The 19,511-nt window shown below is 37.4% G+C and overlaps 3 protein-coding genes across 5 annotated transcripts in view; 2 read left to right on the top strand and 1 right to left on the bottom strand.

Annotated features, from left to right (window-relative positions):
• LOC126850837 (fl(2)d-associated complex component-like) overlaps positions 1-10,354 on the top strand; it is a 30,348-nt gene extending 19,994 nt beyond the window's left edge. For both annotated transcript variants that reach the window (XM_050594221.1, XM_050594222.1), the window contains exons 3-9: positions 313-375; positions 2,190-2,257; positions 2,512-2,626; positions 3,914-4,082; positions 4,189-4,331; positions 4,444-4,562; positions 4,649-10,354. In XM_050594221.1, the coding sequence (XP_050450178.1) occupies positions 313-375; positions 2,190-2,257; positions 2,512-2,626; positions 3,914-4,082; positions 4,189-4,331; positions 4,444-4,562; positions 4,649-5,009 (1,038 nt within the window). In that variant the 3' untranslated portion in view covers positions 5,010-10,354. The remainder of the gene's footprint in view (positions 1-312; positions 376-2,189; positions 2,258-2,511; positions 2,627-3,913; positions 4,083-4,188; positions 4,332-4,443; positions 4,563-4,648) is intronic.
• A 303-nt stretch (positions 10,355-10,657) lies between these two features.
• Positions 10,658-13,748, top strand: LOC126850824 (alkaline phosphatase-like). The gene is made up of 8 exons (XM_050594189.1): positions 10,658-10,784; positions 11,151-11,353; positions 11,483-11,675; positions 12,246-12,409; positions 12,513-12,860; positions 12,919-13,117; positions 13,177-13,398; positions 13,536-13,748. Exons 1-8 carry the CDS (start codon positions 10,712-10,714, stop codon positions 13,724-13,726), a joined length of 1,593 nt encoding a protein of 530 aa, XP_050450146.1. The 5' UTR covers positions 10,658-10,711; the 3' UTR covers positions 13,727-13,748.
• LOC126850861 (uncharacterized) lies at positions 13,727-17,694 on the bottom strand. 2 transcript variants are annotated; one of them, XM_050594266.1, is made up of 3 exons: positions 17,414-17,694; positions 15,261-15,445; positions 13,727-15,041 (listed from the first exon to the last, which is right to left on the bottom strand). In XM_050594266.1, the coding sequence occupies exons 2-3, from the start codon at positions 15,349-15,351 to the stop codon at positions 14,515-14,517; spliced, it is 618 nt and encodes a 205-aa protein (XP_050450223.1). In that variant the 5' UTR covers positions 15,352-15,445; positions 17,414-17,694; the 3' UTR covers positions 13,727-14,514. The 2 variants fall into 2 exon arrangements, with proteins under 2 accessions (XP_050450223.1, XP_050450224.1); XM_050594267.1 differs by lacking the exon at positions 17,414-17,694 and adding an exon at positions 15,571-15,746.
• Positions 17,695-19,511: the final 1,817 nt, after the last annotated feature.

The following is a 19,511-nucleotide window of genomic DNA, read 5'->3' as shown; positions in this document are numbered from 1 at the left end:
TTTTTCCTTTTTGTAATACCGGGCGATACAGCAGAATCACGCCAGGCAAGAATGGATGCAATATCAAATTATTTTAATTGTCCGCTTCCGGAATTCGCGAAGCGACTTCGCACGCCGTTGAATCTGGCACACAACAGGGCGTATCTTTTCTTTCTTTTACTTTTTTTTTTTTTACGTTACTAGGAACACTATGCTCATTGACGAGTAATTTATTATTAAGTATATCTCAACAATCTGTTTTATTTAGTAATTAAACTCGATGTATCTAGGGTAAACACTTGATAAAAGAGCCTGTGATTTTCCGTTTTTCAGGACAAGCTGCTGACGAAACTGGAGGAGAACGAGCCGGAGCTGGCATCTTCCCAGGAAGATGAGGTAAGAATTGAAAGTGACAGCAAGAACGTAACGTTTTTTTTTTCTTCTCAGAACGATAGAAATGTAAATCGACTACATGACTAAACAAAAATCGAGTAACGAAGTTTTCTTTCTCGGTGATCACTCGAGCCTGCCGCGGATCTAATCGCCAAAAGAAACTATTTTCGCTTGGATTGCCATCGTTCTGCACGATTACTATTCCTTCCTTGTTAAAGTTCTACGCTTTCCTTTTTAAGATTCCCTAAAGTTTGCTTCACTGTTTGTCCCCTTATTTATTGCCCGAGCAATGGATAATTGAGGATAATTTTGTCGACAAGCGAACTCGATTACTAGTAAATAAAATTTTCTTTTTTCAATAGACATAAGAGAAAGAAAAGCAATTGAGTTAAAAAAAAAACACATACTTCTCTACTGATTTCGTCAAATTGCGAGCAAGGGAATCGCCGCTCTTACGTAAACACAAATCGGAGAATTAGTCAATAAAAGAAGCTTAATGGAAATTACTTTTACGTATGTAATTCAAACCGTGTGTGTTTTAGTCTGATTCCATTCATCAAAATAACTATTTTCCTGGAACTGATTTCATTCATTGAAATTATTATTTTCCTGGAACGTATGTAAATAGTCAATACAAAAAAAAAAAAAATATAATTGCGTTAAAAATAAAAAAAATGTATGCACTTTTTCTTCTCTTTTAAATTATCAAATCTGATAGAGTACCTATACCTTAACGTTGGCGTGAAACACGTAAATTCTCTGTCAGAGGCGCCGCGCTATCTTTTCGCTTCGTTGCACCGGTTAGGCCGCTACGATAAAGAGAATGACGATAACGAGAGCAACCTGTATCGCGCAAAATATGACCGGCCGTTTGGAAGAGTCGCAATTTCCGAACGAATTGGTCGCCCAATCGGTCGCAAAAGTCGATTAACGACGACGACGACGACAAAGTGGCGGTCGCAACCCTTCGACTCCTGACGTGTTCGCCCACTCTCTCCGGACTCTCGGGCTATTAATATTTCGATTAAAGTGATATCTAATGACGTTACGTCGATTACGGCAGCCAATATCGCGGCCGTCCTGATCGCTAAACAACGATCCGCGTTGTATCCCGAGATTTAATAACGTTACACGTGCAAGCGCATAAGAACTATGCAAATAAAGCAAGAGTCACGTTCCATGGCGAGGGTCGAATAAAAGCGGCTGCACGTAATCTCATCTCTTTATTTCGCGCCAATTTTTTTCTCATTTTCTAAGTGTTACATATTCATGCGATTGCCAATCAAAGTCCCGTTTGTACACTATAAATAAAATCTTTTTTAATCAAATAAATACCTTTTCATTCTTTTTATTTAACAAGTATATACTTTGTTTCCAAAAATGTTTCGTTCTATTAAATAAATTATAAGCTGCGTGTAATAAAAATTATAATTTTTAAAATACATTATTTAAAATTATTAGCAAAAATTTTAATATGACAAAAAATATTTATTTAAAGGTAAAAAATTATTTATTAAAATAAGGAAAACCTGTGTTTTTGAAATAAGCATTTAAAATGCTTTTTTAAAGCAAGTAATGTAGAAAAAAGTATAATAAAGAAGAAAATACAAATACTTTTTTTTTTATTTGCAAATAGAAGCAAACTTTGCTTTTATTCTTTATTTTAATTCAAATATATTTGCTTGATTGATTCCTTTATAAGTATTTCAATAAAAATTTAAATAATTTTTTTTAATAAAAAAAAATTTTGGGGAGATTTAATACATTTTTTTTTCGGTGTAATATTATTGAATGTTTCGTCATTTTCCCTTTTTCAGTGCGTCATATGCGTGAATGCGAGGGCGACGATGCAAACAGCGCCGTGTGGGCATCGAGTGGTGTGTAGGTGAGTGAAAAAGCTTATAATTTCTCTCTCTTTCTCTCTCTCTCTATGTGTATTCTGTATTCTGTGCTCTCTTCATTTCTTTGACTTACCTTGAAGTTTTAGTTAATTACTTTTCACACACCCAGCGTTTCAGTAACATATTATACTTAAAAGAGAAGCTGTTCTTCTTCAAGACGTAGCTCTAATTAAGAAGATTTCTCTCTTTCTCTGAGCGTCCTCGTTTTACATACGTTAATTTTACATTCCGTCTACAGACGCTGCTTCGTCAAGACGATACAAACGGCAGTGTCTCAGAGGCTCCTGCCGTTGAGATGCGTTATATGCAGAACGAAGATCCTACGGTTGAAGCAGACTCTCATTCCGCGTGACGTAAGTGTAGATTGCGCGTTTGATCTCAAAAACGGGGATCTCCTCGTGAATATACAACACCCTCCCACTCGTTTAAACATTTTCCGCTCGCTTTAGAAAGCTTCCTGCGCAAAATTCGTTTTAACGTGTTCCTTTTTTCACATCCACGTTTTGTCGTGACGCAAACGCGTCGATAAATTTCATGTGTTCGACGGCTGACGTGATCGCGACGAAATTGCTGCTAATTGGAGCGGATTCTCAAAGCATCGGACGGTGCCTTTGGAGCCAATTCGGTTACCGTGTAACGCGATGATACCCTATGATATTTAAGGAATTTATTTAACTTTTGCCAAAACTCAAATTGCTCGAAATATTTTTCCCTTAAACATCACGCCGCAATTCGGTCCAAATATCGCGGCAATTAACTACGATCAAAGTGTAATTGACGTTTCCTAACTATTCGTTAAAGGGATGTACCTGTTTAAAAACCTCGAAAAATGAGTACATTTTCTAGATTTTTTGGCAACGCAGCAATTTAAAAATTTTTAATTTTTTTTTTTTTATAATATTAATACAATATTATTAAATACCCAAATAAAAATTTTCAACTTACAAAAAAAAAAATTTTTAGAAAGTTATGTAAATATTTGCAGAGCTTCTTCAATTTTATGGCGTGCATGAAAAAGTTTGTATTATATCTAAAAAATACAATTTTTTTATTAGATATATTAATAGCTATCTGCTATCCAAGCGTTTTTTCAATTTAAAAAAATAGAAAAATGACGGCGTGTTAAAAAAAAGTTTCGTTTTTTTTTAAGTTTATCTTTTTTTTTGAGAAAATGGGGATCGGATTAAAATAAGCTTTGTTAGCAGATGCGGATTTTTATTAGAAACTCTCAAAATTGCAAATGTAAAAGAAGTCAATTCGTCAAACTGAATTTTCATGCAGTTTTCATGCATGAAAATATAAATGCAAATATTCGCATAACTTTACAAAAAAAAAAAAATTAAGCTAAAAATTTTTATTTAATTACTTAATAATATTGTATTAATATTGTAAAAAAATATAAAGTTTTTATCAAGTCGTTGCGCTGCAAAAAACTCGCATAGAAAATGTATTTATTTTTCAAACGAAAGTTCAAACGCTCTTAAATATAAAAATAAATTAAATCTTTATCATTATATATAGTCAGTTGTTTTTTTTTTACGCAATAATCATGATTTTACGCTACATCGTAACCGCTGGAGATATATCTCGCTCGGAGAAATGCGTATCGATCCTCCTTGTGAGATTGTTTTCGCTTATAGTATTCGATGTCGGGAAAGTCCTGGGTACTGCCTCAAAGCGCATCGGAGTACAACATGGGCACGGGTGTAACCGCCGGTGTATCCGGTCCCGGTGGCAGATGGGGAACCGGAAGCGTACCAGCCTCTGCCTCTTTATACTCGATGGCCAGCGGTTCGTCCTCCATTTCTGGTTCGTAGTTCGAAGCTCAGGGAAAATTGCATGCATATAGTCCACCATTGTCCGCGTTGAAGCTATTGCAATGATAAGCCTGACGACTCTGAATTCACTCGCGTAGGAGTGTCTTCCGTCTCATCGGCAACTTCCTCGTCCGCGCATAGCACCGGAAGTTCCACTCTCGGCAAACCTACCAGGGTACGACAACCCATAGGCGCCACTCTCAGACGTTCCCAGACGCAATCCATGAAAATGCGAATTCAGGTGTGTAATATCCGATATCAAGCACAATAACATATTCCTTTCGAATGGTTCCCCTTTAATATCGACGAAGAATATTTGCAACATGCACGATTAATGTGTCAAAATTAAATAGGAGTATCAGGATCCGGTTCAACAAATCAGCGAGGAGGAGGAGATCCGGGAGCGTCGATTGCCGCCAATCAAAGAGTTCCAGAGGGACTATCGCGCTGGCAAGGCCTCCACTAGGATCAGGTAATCTTGATGATTCTCGATTCTTCGAGCACAATCAGTTGAGAGAGACTCGCGGCTTGCAATACGTGCTTGATCCGCGTTCGCAGGTGTGCTCAAAAGATCGTGACGCAGCTGGAAACGTCACCGAGCCCGAGGGTCACGACGTCTGGTGTCACTAATACATCGTCGTCGTCGGCATCGTCGTGCGGTCGCGCCGCATCGAAGCGGCCGGCGTCGACGCCGAAGATGTCGGTGGTCCAGGAGGTGCAGAAGTCGAAGAAGGAGAAGGAACGGGAGAAGGAGCGCGAGAAAGCGGAGAAGGCGCGACAGAAGGAGGAGGAGAAGGCGGAAAAGACGAGGCAGAAGGAGGCGAAGAAGCTGGCGAAGGAGGAGAAAAAGAGGGCGAAGAAAGAAGCGAAGGCACGGCGGAAGGAAGCCGAGGAGGCCCTTCTGAGGGACGAAAAGTAGAGCTCTTCCTCCCGTTTGTGATCGCGCTGAAGTCTCGAGATGAGAGGTCGATCGTTGCCGTACGGGCGTACCTGAAGAGTCCTCGACGAAGTAAACGGCCGGGTATATTTCCGGGTACCCTGTTCGTCGCGGAGGATCGATATCGTGTACGGGATGAGTCGCGGATGTTCGCGACGCAACTGCAAATGTTAAGTGGCTCTTTGTGAAGGACGTCGTCTCTTGAAAATTCTATCAAATAATGAATATGGCCTAGCGCGAAAGATGTTTTCCGAACACTCGGCACGATTATAAAGATTGTGTCGATGTTAATAAATCCGAGGTAGGTCAGCCGGTATATTCATTCGGTTTGTTCGTTGCTTGAATGGAAGATCTCGACAATTGCCGGCGAGCAATTGTCTCGAACAGTCCGTAACTCGTCCCAAATTACTCGTCATTTCGTAGACTCGCGTAGAAGACGATGAGAGGAAGTATACCTAAAAAAAAAAATCTAGAAGCGGCCAAACTTAGTAATCTGTCATATCGAGTTATCGCGGACTAATAATATTATCGATAGGAAAAACTCGAACATAGCGCCACAATTTAGAATCCAAGCGAATTGTTTTCAATCTTATTACTCCTGTCGATTTTTTCAAATTATTCCAAAATCGTGTCCCATCTTTTGAAACCTACTTGAATCACGTTCTGCCAAAATCTAGTATGAGATTTTCATTTAATTCTCTCGACACTCGACAAAATCTTAGAGTTAATAAAGACGTCGCGCAGACGTGATCTCGACGATTATAAAAATCATCCTATAAAGTACATTTAATTCCCAGTTGATTCGCTTGCGCGACGAGCATCTTCGCCGCGACGTTTAATCCGCCAATCCGAGATAATCGATAATCCCGTTCCTCCAGTCAATTTAGACCAGCCATCGACTACGAAATTAAGAAGAAAAAACACTCGATTTTTTTATTTACATCATACTCCAACATCTCATCTTAAGAATTTAGAGAATCGCGCGGAGGGCAAAGTGCTTGCAAAATATAAATCAAATTTTTCTCTCCATTTTAATAGTGACTTTAGTGAGAAAATTTGCGTGCGAACTGATGTGTACTTTCGAAATAATACCTACAAAAGTAATTTGAGTAATTTAATTTTTGAAGTTCGAAAGAAAAAAAAATACAAGATGAAATTTATAGCCTTCTTTTTTTCAAAAATTCGCCACTGGATCAAAAGAGAAAGGTGTCGCAAGCATTTTTCTTCGCTTTCCACACTTCGCACACCCCACAATCAAATACTCTCCCCTCCATCATTTATCGTAAATTGTAAATACACCTGGAGAATTTCACAAGCGAAGAGGCGCGAAGAACTTTCGCGCCGCGAGCAAAGTCGTACGAGGGTTAGCCTAATAAGATCGATTTGTTAAAATGTGCAAGAGGGTATATACCTAATAACGAGATAGTCTTATATAGTACAATATACACACATTTATAAATATATATATAAATATATATATAATTATATATAAAAATAGACACACAGAGAGCAGAAAAAATTTTTGAAACGCAGCGCGTGTCTCGTTACTGTTCGTGAATTCGTAGGCTCATAGGAAATTCTTGTTATCGATCACCCTCGGTTCGACCCTTTTTCCTCGCTCGACACTTCGCGGGCAACTATTACCTAAACGAATTAAGTAATTAATTATGAAATTGCTATGCTCTACGACGTTCAATAGATTCCTCGTGCAGAATTTTAAGAACGCAAGTTACATGACACTTACGTGCTGATAGCTTTAACGAAGAAACCCCAGATAAATACAAACGCATACACACACACACACACACACGCAACATATACACGACACGCAAAAGTTCTTGACTTTTTAAAATTTTGTCCCTAATCTTGATTGTCTATCGCCTCGCGAGTCTCCCGTAAGCAGCCAAAAATCAAAAGCAATTTTTTTATGAAGTCTACACGTCAAGATTAACTTGCGCAGATCTCGATATCAAAAAAGATGAGTGAATAGAAAAGTAGTTGAGAGGCGAAAATCTATCAGCTAGATGGTGAAGAATTTCGCCGACGGGAAAATTCAACGTTATTTTCAGCGATGCATTTAATATGACGCGCGATGACGGTTTGATAATAATGACAATACTTCTTTTGTAACCGGAAGAGAGCGCAAGCGAGCGTGAAATTTTTCGACAGCCATAATAAAGCTGTTGCGAGCTGTCGCTATTATGATAGCGGGACGGGTGAGAAAGTCTCAAATGTCATTTCTTGTCCTTTCGTTCAATCGCTCTGTGGGATCGAGCTCGATGCACAGTTTTAATACAAATGAAAGATAATCAAATGATCGGACGGTGTGTTTTAAGAAGCTACGATATAAAAATATACTATATTCTGTAATATAGATTTTCGTAGAAATCGCGAGCCATACCAAATGTACAAATTTCAGTTCCTAAAATTGTGATATTAATTGTAATTAAAATTATGTAACAGTGAAGGACAAGGTAACGTTTATTTAAGAATTTCCCGTAATCTCTTCTGTCATATATCAACAAGACAAAGTTAAACATTTTGAATATTCTATTCATAGAAATTCTGGTATGGTTCGACGATTTAGAAATCAAGTAGTGACAATGAAAGTAGGAATCAGAATTGCCAAGAAAGAAAAAACAAATGAATGCGGAAAAGCATTCGGAAAGAATTGGATTCCATATGTATATTAAAAGCGATCGTGCACATATCAGTAGTAATTAGTAAATCTTAATCGGCGTTCTCGTTTAGGCCTCATTGTCCCGTTTTAAGACGATCCAATTTCCGACTCTCTCTCTCTCTCTCTCTCTCTCTCTCTCTTTTTCTCTCTCTACATCAGTGAGTACCGGAGTAATAAAGTGATTAAACGATACAATCACAATGAGGTTAATTCGACAATGCTAGACTAATTAGCATGTAACGTTAACCGTCAATTATATACCCGTTGCATCGATCCCAACTGTGACGAGCCCGACACATACTCAGCAAACAAAAAAAAAAAGAAAACGTATGAAAAATGTGAATTCACGTTTGATTTATAAGCATCGTGAAGGCATACACGAAAGAAAATATATTGGAAGATACAAAAAGATATAAAAAGATTGAAGAAAAAGATAATTATTTAATAAAAATTATTAAATAAAAGATGGATGACGATAAAGACCTCGATCGACTAGTTGTTTTTATTTTAAATTGATAATATTATTAGTAATTAAATAATTAATTATTAGTAATTAATAAATGTATAAGTTGAATTGAAATTTACTTTATTTACAGTAACAAAAGCATGATTTATTTTTATTTTTTTGTCCTTTAAATACTATACTTAAAAAAGACTGCCCTGGAATATTGTTGATACATCAATAAAATAAATAAATAATGACGAAGTTTATTGAATGAGGTTCAGGGTGTTTTTCATTTCTTAATAAATATTGAAATTAAAAAAATATTTTTGTATTTTCTAAGACTCCATATTTTTTCTATATTTACTAAAATATGAAAGAAAATCGATTTCGCATATTTAAAAAAAAAAAAGAGATTTGGGATTTTATCGTCACCCATCCTTCGATTAAAATTTAAGATTGTAGACAAATTTTCGAGAACTTAGAACACAAAAATAGGAAGATCTTTGAATACCGGGATATAATCGAGGATCACTATCGTCACATTGAGCATCTAGGAAAATTTCCTAATTTTCCTTGCGGGCTCATAAATATATGCGAGTGCGAGAGACTTTCTCGAATCCCGAGGAAAACGGAGGGAGCGTAAAATTAAGCGAGCGGGAGCGCGGCGAAAAAGCGCGAGGCCATCGTCAAGTCAATTTTATCCAGCACATCGTGCATATGACGTTAAGCTCGCGATACTGGCGATGATGACCTTCGTGGCAACGATAAAATCGATTCGATTTCTCAAAGTCACGCCAACGGGAAATGCCTATGTCCGCGACGAGATCGCATCCGGACAAAAGCGCGGGAAGCGAGGGTTGGTTTCGTTGGACGGATCTCGCGCACGGCGCGCGAGTCTCTTCAACGTGCATGATTTCTTAATTCCTGCAATCGCAATCTTCAACTATCGTAGCTGAATCTGCAAAACTATCGTGCGAGAGAGACTAATTTAATCGGCAAAAATAAATAACATTGTAATGCATCTCGCGAATATTGATACAATCAAAAGCAAAATGTCAAGTGTCTCTTCACTTATTTAGGAACAAATATCTATTTAAAAAAAATCGCGCTCTTTTTCACGATAGTTAAGGATCTCATTACGACAGTTTGATTAACAATGGAGAGGCAAAAGAAGTTGCGAGGCAAAAAAAGGATAGCGTAATTCGTTGGCAATAATATTCGAGCTAAGGAGAGGACAAAAGTGTGCGGACAAAGAGGGACGATCGCGTCTCGTTTAAGCTATAATACGAAACGCGTATATCACGATTAGACGTAACGAGAACGATTTTATCGTACTTTATTATATAAGACAGAATTTGTAGACGAATTTATATTAGGCCGATATCGACACGGCGATCCCCTTATTCTGTACAAAGGATGAGACACAATTGTCGCGTTGGAGTTTCAGCGCAATGCTCGCGTAACAACGTGGAATGAAATCCCGTGCATATTTCTATCTTTTACAGAAAATATCGAGGTCTTTTGTTTAGACGAAGCTAAATGTTTGTCTTCTGTTCGACACGCCAGCTGTACCGTTTCATTTCTCTTCTTAAATCTCTTCGCAACAATTTTTTTCTTTCTCGAGATCAAGACATTGTACGATCTGAGAGACTGTCACGAGCGAAATCAAGAAGCAGTGGTTGTATGAAATCAAAATTTATAAATTCATGGCGATCTCACGGCTCCTCGATTATTCGATTGACGCTCGTTACATTCCAAGCGCGTCGAAATACGCGAATACTTGATATTAGTAACGGTATGTTTATATATCGTAGCGGAAAAATAAGCGCCAACAGCTAGAGGACAAGCGTAGCGTTTTCGTTTTCGTCGAGCTTCTTAGAAATTTTCAGAGGGCGACGTGTCCTCTTCCCCCTTCTCGAAATGTATACAATATAATCTTCGACTGCATCTCGGATCTCATTGACTCGCGCTTGACAAATAAGACGAGAGATATTTAAAAGAAAAAAAAAAAGAAAGGCTTGAGCGGTTGATTTTATCGAGTCTATTTTTAGTAGTTTTGTTCAAAGACTAAACAGACAAAGGGAAAAAGAAACGAAACTTATATGAGATTATATATTACGCGATATGTTGCGATCTGTAAGAAGAAGATAAATAGATATAAACAACAAATCAAATAAAACGTTACGATCAATGTTAGCTGAATTAGAATTATTTTTCTCATTTTCATCCCTTTGACTCTTCCCAAGTGCGCTGTAATTGTAGTACAACAATTGTAGTTCTCTTGAATTACCGTACGTCAATCTAAATCGCACGAGATGATGTCTCTCTCCTTCTCAATCTTGGCTTCTTCGTTGTCATAATTGATATCAATTCAATTTCAAAGATACGAGAGCTCTTTTGTTACCATTCGAGATGATTTTTGTCATCAGAATTCATATCATGTCCCAGCAGAGGACGTATCTTCACACATATCTTCGTTTCAAAGTGTGTGCGTCTTCTAAGTTTTACTATATTTCTCAGCGGGAGTGTAGAGTGTATATAGTGTTAATAATAGAAAAGATGAAGCATTTCATCATCTATTTCGTCGTGCATATATACTTTGTGAGAATCCTGAATGTCGCTGCAATAGAAGGTACTCCAGTCATCGTATATCATATGTAGAAAATTGTACATCAAGTGCTGTCATGATCATGATCATCACGAGCTAAATAATTCATCAAATTACATGATATGCAATGTCTATTTTTAGGCTTGTTTCTAAACCACACGGTATATAGGAAACTTTTAAAACGATAAACCAATAGTAAAAATGAATATTTCTCTTCCTTGTTGACAGGTGTGAAGATTATTACAAGCCAGTCTTTTTTTCTTCACACTTGTAAAAATATGAAATTTATTCTGAACGGGTTCATGTTTATTCTTAATTAGTCACCGTATTTGTGCGAACGATAACGATCTCAAATAAAGAAATCGATTGAACGTCCCGTTTCTGACGCAGACAGTCGACATTGGCGGCGATTGACCAACAAAGAACTAGAAGAATCCCTTTCGTATCATTGGAACTCGAAAAAAGCGAAAAATGTGATTCTCTTCGTTGGGGATGGGATGAGTCCGGACACCATAACGGCCAGTAGAATTTATCGTGGTGGCGAGACTAGTCGACTGGCATGGGAACATTTTCCCCATATCGGGATACTGAAGGTCGACCCGATGAATTTTTCATTCGACGTGATTCGTATCTAAATTAATCTCATGTTTTATACGCAAGGTCTCTCTCTCTCTCTCTCTCTCTCTCCTCGTGTTCAAATATATCTTTTGCTGGTAACGCAGACTTACAACACGGACAGACAAGTCCCGGACTCGGCATCTACCGCCACCGCTCTCTTCGGAGGAGTCAAGACGAATTACGAGGTGGTCGGAGTGGACGCCAACGTGCAGTTGGGGGATTGCCGGGCGAGTTTGAACGCAAATTATCACGTGGATTCGTTCATAGCGTGGGCTCAGGCTGCCGGTAAAGCGACAGGTGAGATCCGATTGCAATTCTAGCGCCTAGAAAGTCTGATTGTCATATAAAGCTGTCAGTATGCAGTTTCATGATTACTTAAAATAGCACAGTTTTGTGCAATCTTCCTTTTTGCTTGCACATTAAATTTTCACAAAAGTTATTATGCAAAGTGTTAAAAAGGAAGGTTTCAGAACTTTAAGATCACATCATCAGACAGATATAGTTATCACGACATGAAGGGAAAAAAGTTCTATTATATATATTATATATTATATATATTATATATTATATATATTATATATATCTATTATATAAGTTCTATTATATATATATATATATATTAATTGTTCGAACCCATGTTTATTAGGATCCATATTTTTTTTTCCTGATTTGTACTATCTGCCCTTAAAGTCCTGAACCCTTTTTTAAATAATCTGTCTATTAGTCGGCCATTCTTTTTAAACATTTTTAAGTGAAAGTAATTCCTAAAATTCCATCTCGTCTTAGTCAACTAAGAAAAATCAATTTTTTTTTGTTCGTATATTTTAACAATTGAATAATTTCAAAAAATAATAAAATTGGCTGCAGGCTTTGTGACGACCACCAGAGTGACTCACGCAACTCCGGCGCCGCTTTATGCGCACTGCGCGAATCGCAGATGGGAATGCGAATCCAAAATGCCTGAAAGCGCTGCCAGTTGTAAAGACATCGCCAGACAATTAATAGAGGATGAGCCAGGGAAAAACATTCAAGTAAGCAGAGACTTACTCATGTACTTTGTTTCAGGCGATGATTATATGAGACGCATTTCTTTGTAATACTGAACTCCTCTTTCTCTTTCTTACATGCATATAGGTGATTATGGGCGGTGGTAGACAGGTGATGAAGTCCAAGGTAAGCGCGGGCGAATTTGACCCGATAGATTCTTGGGCCTGCTACAGACAGGACGGCCGTAATCTCATCGACGAATGGACACGAGACAAGTCCAGTAGAAACTTGACTTACAGCGTCGTTCAAAACAATGAGGAACTATCACGGCTCGATATCGATAACGTTGATTATTTGCTCGGTATCTTCGCTAACGGCCACATGGAGATGGACTGGAAACGCGAACGAGGTCCGAAGGGACAACCGAGTCTGGAGGAGATGACGGTGACAGCATTACGAATTTTGCAAAAGTCCGACCAGGGATACTTCCTAATGGTATTGTATTATGTCACATGGTTTGGTGAAATCGATATGATTAATAAGATTTTTTCAGGTCGAGGGAGGTATGATTGACTTTGCTCATCATCGCGGCCACGCCGCTCAAGCCTTGCTAGAAACCGTCCGATTCTCAGACGCCGTCAACGCTACTCTTGGAATGATCGACATCAATGACACTCTTGTGATAGTCACCAGCGATCACACGCACTCGATGAACTTCAACGGATACAGCCCTCGCGGTTCATCCGTCCTGGGTAAGGTCGAGTTCAGAGACTCCTCTCCGAGTTCATTCTCACATTGGAGACCGTTTTAGGAATCGCACAGAAATCAAGATACGACGGAATACCGTACACAAAGTTGTCCTACAGCACAGGCGGTCCGAACAACGTTGCTTACACGGTGGACGATAACGGCCGAGCAGTGAGGATCGATCCCTCTAAGTTCAACACCAGTGACTTCACTTACAGCCAACAAGCCACGATCATATCGGACGAAGCTTATCACGGCGGTGGAGATGTGGCTGTGTACGCTATAGGTATACACATCCTGTCTAACTAGATATTACAGAAGTACAAGAGCGTAGTTAAATGGCTTTGCTCTTGGAAAGTTCTCAGAAGCAAGATGCAAAAAGAAAACTTGGAATTTTAAAAATTTGATCCCTTTCCCCTACAGGCCCGCACGCACATCTCTTTCATAGCGTGCATGAGCAGAATTACGTGGCGCACGTGATCGCATATGCCGCGAATGTCGGCGAGTATTTCAACGGCGCCTCGATATCGATTCGCTGCCTAAATGTAGTCGTCTTTTGCGCTAGTTTAATCTTGTCAATTTTAATCACATGCAAATCAATCTATAAGTACTAATAAAAGCAGATTATCAGTTTTATTTTTTTGTAGGAAATGATATATCCATATAATATAAGCATACACGCACAACGCGCACACTGTGTGTGTATGTGAGTGTTCTTCGAAAAAAATCGCATTTACATAACAATAATTCTTATCACGCGTAATTAAGTGGTATTGCAAGTTCCTGCGAGACATATCACTTGTACTCCATCCCAGATTGAATCAACTTTCAATGGACATACCGAGTTCCTATATAAACAATGTTCCATGTTGTGTACTTCTTGCTTGAGCAATTTTGCAAATCTGCCGTATACGTTTCTCACTCGCACGTTTTATTATTTACAACTACATACAATTATGTACGTTAAAAAACAATTCTCAGTCTTATGCTATAGAGGATATAAAAAGATGCTACGAGCAATGTTCACCTTGTGAGAAATCTAAGAATGCAAGTGGTCCTCCAATATTACACTTGAGAACGAGATTAAAATTATGTTTCCACTTAATCGCATTATTGCAATTAAGTAATGTACTTGTACTTAAAACTGTTGAGGAAAAGCCTTCTTCGCTGATAATGTATAAAAGAGGATTACAATACAATTAATAATTTATAAGAAAAGGACAGAGTGTACATTTATAGAAATCGATGACTGACATATCCAAAAAGGAACCTTGAAGACAAAAGAATAAATGGAAGACGTTGTTCAGAAGAATTCTTACAACATATGTAGCGATCTTAATATTATGCGAACGTTCGTTCTCTCACTTCTTTGACTGTCTTTAGATGATAATGAGACGCGGGATCACTGCACTTTTTTCCTCTCGCACTTGCTGTGTAACAATATCTTGAGTGCGATGCCACCGAGAAAGAGGAGCGCGGCTATCAGGAAGATGAAGCCCGGCGTGTACTTGCCAAGGATTGTCAAGCTGCACAGCATCACCATTTGGAAGCCCAGCAGCAATGGCACGAGGTACATGGCCGCGACTAGATACATAGGATGCGGTTTACGTTTCGGCTTTTGGAATTCGCCGAAGCTCGCGGCGAATTTAGCAAGATCATTGTTAGGTCCCGCGATGATCGGCTCCTTGACGCGGATCTCGCTCAGCGAGATCAGCTGACGCAGATTCTCGTACGCGACGAGGAGAGTGATGGTGATCTCCCGAAGGAAACGATTGATGCTGACGTGCATCTTGAGCGCTATCGGATGCGACTTGGAATTGTCGAAGGAATAGAGGAGATACAAAAGCAGGTTGAGATTCTGGCAGCAATGGCGGATCTTCTGCATCGATGCGTGTCGGAACAGCATCGGTGGACTGCTATAGTTTCCATCTGGAAGAGAGAGAAAAAATGGCTTATAATCAATACAATATTGCGATATTACGCGTTTATTATCATTCGTGGCGATAGGCTCGCCGAGATATTAGGTGGCCAGATATATATTTAGTTTAAAAAATAATTGTTTGATAACAGATATATTTCAACATGCAAATGTAGGAAGAGCCAGGACTAAGGAAAAGAAATGAGAAACGTGAAGTCTTGTTTATTTACCCTTAAACATATCGGACACTCGTCTGGCCAGAGTCGGTTTTCTTTGTAAAGCATTCTTTTTCTCCATGATTCCTGACATAATCTGCGACATTTTGACACAATTTTTAAAGAGCGCGTTTGCTTTGCAATCACAACGATCCTCAAAATAATCTTCCTTCAGGAAATACACTCGATAATTAAATTACCTGAAAACAATTTATATGGTTAGTAATAATTAATTTAAAAATATCAAAGGATTTTCAAAAAAAAAGTGAACGATTGCAAGAGACCAGCGATTAAATATACGAAATTAATGTGATGAATTGATTACCGATGATGGGAAATTCTCAAATTCTGGACGATGACCAATGAGAGCTTCGGTTAGCACTGAAAGATCGTCGTTTGTTCATGTTGAAGAATATTGCGTGGTATAAAAAAAGATATGACGATTCGATAGCCCTGTCGACCCGAGATTAATTCATCGGTCGCAAAAATTTTGCGTAGTTCAGCATTATAAAAGTACAGTTTACCCGATTACAAGACTTTTTTTCTGTTTCTAAAAGTTAGACTTATAAACTAGTTTTGAACGGTAAATCCTACATTACGTCTCGTAATTTATGATAATTTTTATATTTTTTATTTTACACGTCACACACATAACTAAATATATCTTAAAATTAATTAATTAAAATTTTTAGAAGATTACAGTTATTTGTTTCCAAGTAAATTAATGAGATGGATTAATATAGTTGTAAAAAGTATTTTACCGCGAATTAAAAGTTTTTTTTAATTTCCAATCATTGGCCAAGTGTTAAAAAAAGAAACTTTTTTAGAAGAGAAAATTGGGTGTTGTTGACTGACGTATCGTTGCAATTTTGCATACTTTTGTATTTTTACAAGTTAATACAACGCAAAAGTGATTCATCGTTCGCTGACAAAGTGCGATTAGCTTTCTAGTATCATAAACTAGAAAGATTATAAGCATTGTAACTCATGATGTCAATTTTTCAATGACACAACTTTTTTACTAGTGCTTAAATGAATTTATTGAAAAAAATTCAATTACAAATTTATATTTAAAAGGAAAAGGAAACGTTTTTTTTATGACAGATGAATAATTGTGTGTAATTGTTAAAACAAATAAATCATATATGTCAAGTAAATTGCAAAATATGCAAAAATGTTACGCGAATAAAAAGAATAAAATTATAGAGGATAAAGTTTAAACCTGATGTCAAGTAATTGTGCAAACAATTTTTTTCCAGAGCTTGTAATTTTTCAAATAATAATCATGACATGCTCAAGTATATGTATATGATGCTTACTATTAAATTTTTTTCAATAAATAAATTATTCATGAAAAAATAAAAAAAATTAATTACGAATAGTCTACTTATTTAAAGAAAAAGGAAATGTTTTGTTTGTAATGACAGATGAATAGTTGTGTGTAATTAAAACGCAAATAAATATATATGAGAGATAAATTGTGATATATACAAAAATGTTACGCAAATAAAAGGAATAAAATTCTGAAGATAAAATTTAAATCTCATGTCAAATAATCATGCGAATAATTTTTTTTTCCAGAGCTTCTAATTTTTCGAATAATAATCATGGCATGCTCAAGTTTATGATACTTACTATTAAATTTATTTTAATAAATTATTCATCGAAAAAAATGAATTTAATTACGAATAGTCTACTTATATAAAAGAAAGAAAAAAACTTTTTTTTTTCCTTAAATGATATAAATAATTATGTGCTTGCCAATTGCCAAAACGCAAATAAATTATATATGCGAGATAAATTGCGATATATGCAAAAGTGTTACGCGAACAAAAAGAATAAAATTATAAAGAATACATATCTAAAGTTGAAATTTAATGTCAAGTAATCGAGCAAATAATTTTCTTCCAATTTTTGTCCTTGTAATTTTTCGAATAATAATCATGATATTCTCAGGTGTATGCATATATATTATGCTTATTATTGATTAAAGAACACATGATACGTTGTAAATATTTATCCGCAATCCCTAAAATTTCGATCGAGTCCAATTGATTAATATCGAATAAAATGATATTAATTGTCTCGATAGATCAATACAAAAACCAAGGTCTCTTTATATTTCGTTTCTGAAATACATGATGCGACTCACGCATTAGAACGCTCACCTCAGTATTTACAGCTGTCAGTAATGGAGGGCGCCTGGCCACAGGAAGGTTCACCCGTCTTGTACGAGCGATCAGCGACCGCTGACTAACTGTACTTCTTGTAAAGATTGAAGACTATAGGAAACTCGCGAAATATGCCCATTCTTCGCGTCGCCTCTTCAACGAACCTTTGCGATCGATAATGCAAACAACACACCCGGCTGGGGAAACTCGTGCGCCGATACTGGGTAGAATGTGCTGGTGCGGTGCTCGCTCAACTACTAAGGCGGCTTCGGTCGTGTCGGCTGGCAACTACCAAGCTTCCAGATCCACCTCCACCGACTCCGAAATCCACGGCCGCGATAAGCGAATCCACGACGTGAATCATCGCCGAGCCAACGGCGAGCGGCGATTTCCGTCGGAGCTGACGGCGGATTGGACGCCCGGCATGATCATCGAGCTGCGATGGTCAAGATCAATTCTCTCGTAAATAGTGGAGGAGGAGGAGAAAAAAAAGGATCGTCGACGCGAGGAAAAACGCGTGCACGGTCACGCATACGAATCTTCCGGCACGCACGCGGTCTCTCGCACGTACCCTCGCGGCCTAAATAATAGCCCGCGTGGAATTTTTGATGGAAATATACTATTACGGTGTTATAGGGAATTCGCGTCACTAAAGGTTCTATTATGTAATGTGAAACAATTGATGAAATAAATAATTTTTGATTTTATAAATTTATCGCTGTTTGCAACGAAATCGATTGCTTTAACAAGTGTTTAAATAGTTGCATAAGATGCTGTTATCTTTTCAAGCCTTGACTTATTTCATATGCAAATATTGATTTCTATATATGTATTTATATAAACCATTTATATAAATCAACATTTGCATATGAAATAAGTCAAGACACATATGTAGATCAACATCTACATATGAAATAGATCAAGTCTTAGAATATAAATACATTATATTTATATGTATATATATATATATATATATATATATATATATATATATTCAAACGTCAAATTTAACCACAGTAAAACCTTTCTGGTCCTGAAAAAATCATATTTAAATAGAATATAGAATAATAGAGATCAGCTTGTGTCAAATAGCTAAAATATTGCATCATGACAAACTAACAAATCAATTAAAAATACTTTAAGTATTTAAACGCGCAAATACATTGCCAAGCCACGTTGTGAATATAATAATAACCTTTGCTTTTATCTATCATTTTGCGTTTCTGATGTAATACGAATAGATCTGTGAATAGAGTTGGCAGAAATCAGGAATTCTGCCGCGAAATGGAAATGAAAGTTGTATACAAAGTTGTAATTGTATATTGCAGTTTCGAAGACTATGGAGATCGACAAGGATTCTTCCATAGGACTCGACCTATCGAATCTGCTTGTCGACACACGCGGAATATGCGTGACCAGAGAGGACAGCCGGTGACAGTTCTAGCCATTCGCAGATAGCATGTGGCGATTATAAAATATCATCGATAATAAATGCAATTTTGCCAATAAATTGACAGATGTACTAACATCGATTTCGTAGAAAAAAAAAAAAGAAAACGAGTGCATATTGATTACGCGCGAAAAACGATGCGCAATATTTCATTGACCTCACTTTTTTTTTCAAGGCCCCTCGGACACGCATCGTATGTGACGCATTGCGTACTCTCTTATGACTGCTCGACGAAGAGATTCAGGTCATTTCGCAGTAGACACAACAATGTTAACGATATCTTATTTAATTACGAATATATATGTTTTTTGTTCTTGCAATAATTCAAATCACTCGCTTGCGAAGTACGAGAAGCAGCATCCGCGGAAAGTTACAACGCAACATCTGATAAGAGTGACTGTCCTCCAATTTATCCGACTTGCCGGATTCTCTGGCTGCTCTGTAACGATTCTCCGAAAATAATCTTGCTGTTGTGTCTACTTAGTTAAAAACAAAAAAAAAAAGGAAAATAATAAGCGCATCTGGCTCTGTTTGTAAATGATGCCGTACACACCTTGTCATCGTACGTGCGTAAAATACGTGCAAAATATTTTTCGATATCAGATGAGTTTTATAATCAGGTAGTTTTCTTTAACTTGTTGACAC

The sequence above is a fragment of the Cataglyphis hispanica genome, chromosome 7 (genome assembly GCF_021464435.1).
Source record: "Cataglyphis hispanica isolate Lineage 1 chromosome 7, ULB_Chis1_1.0, whole genome shotgun sequence".
Taxonomy (NCBI): Eukaryota; Metazoa; Arthropoda; class Insecta; order Hymenoptera; family Formicidae; genus Cataglyphis; species Cataglyphis hispanica.
The sequence above is the reverse complement of the archived record's forward strand: the minus strand, read 5'-3'. Positions and strand labels throughout refer to the sequence as shown.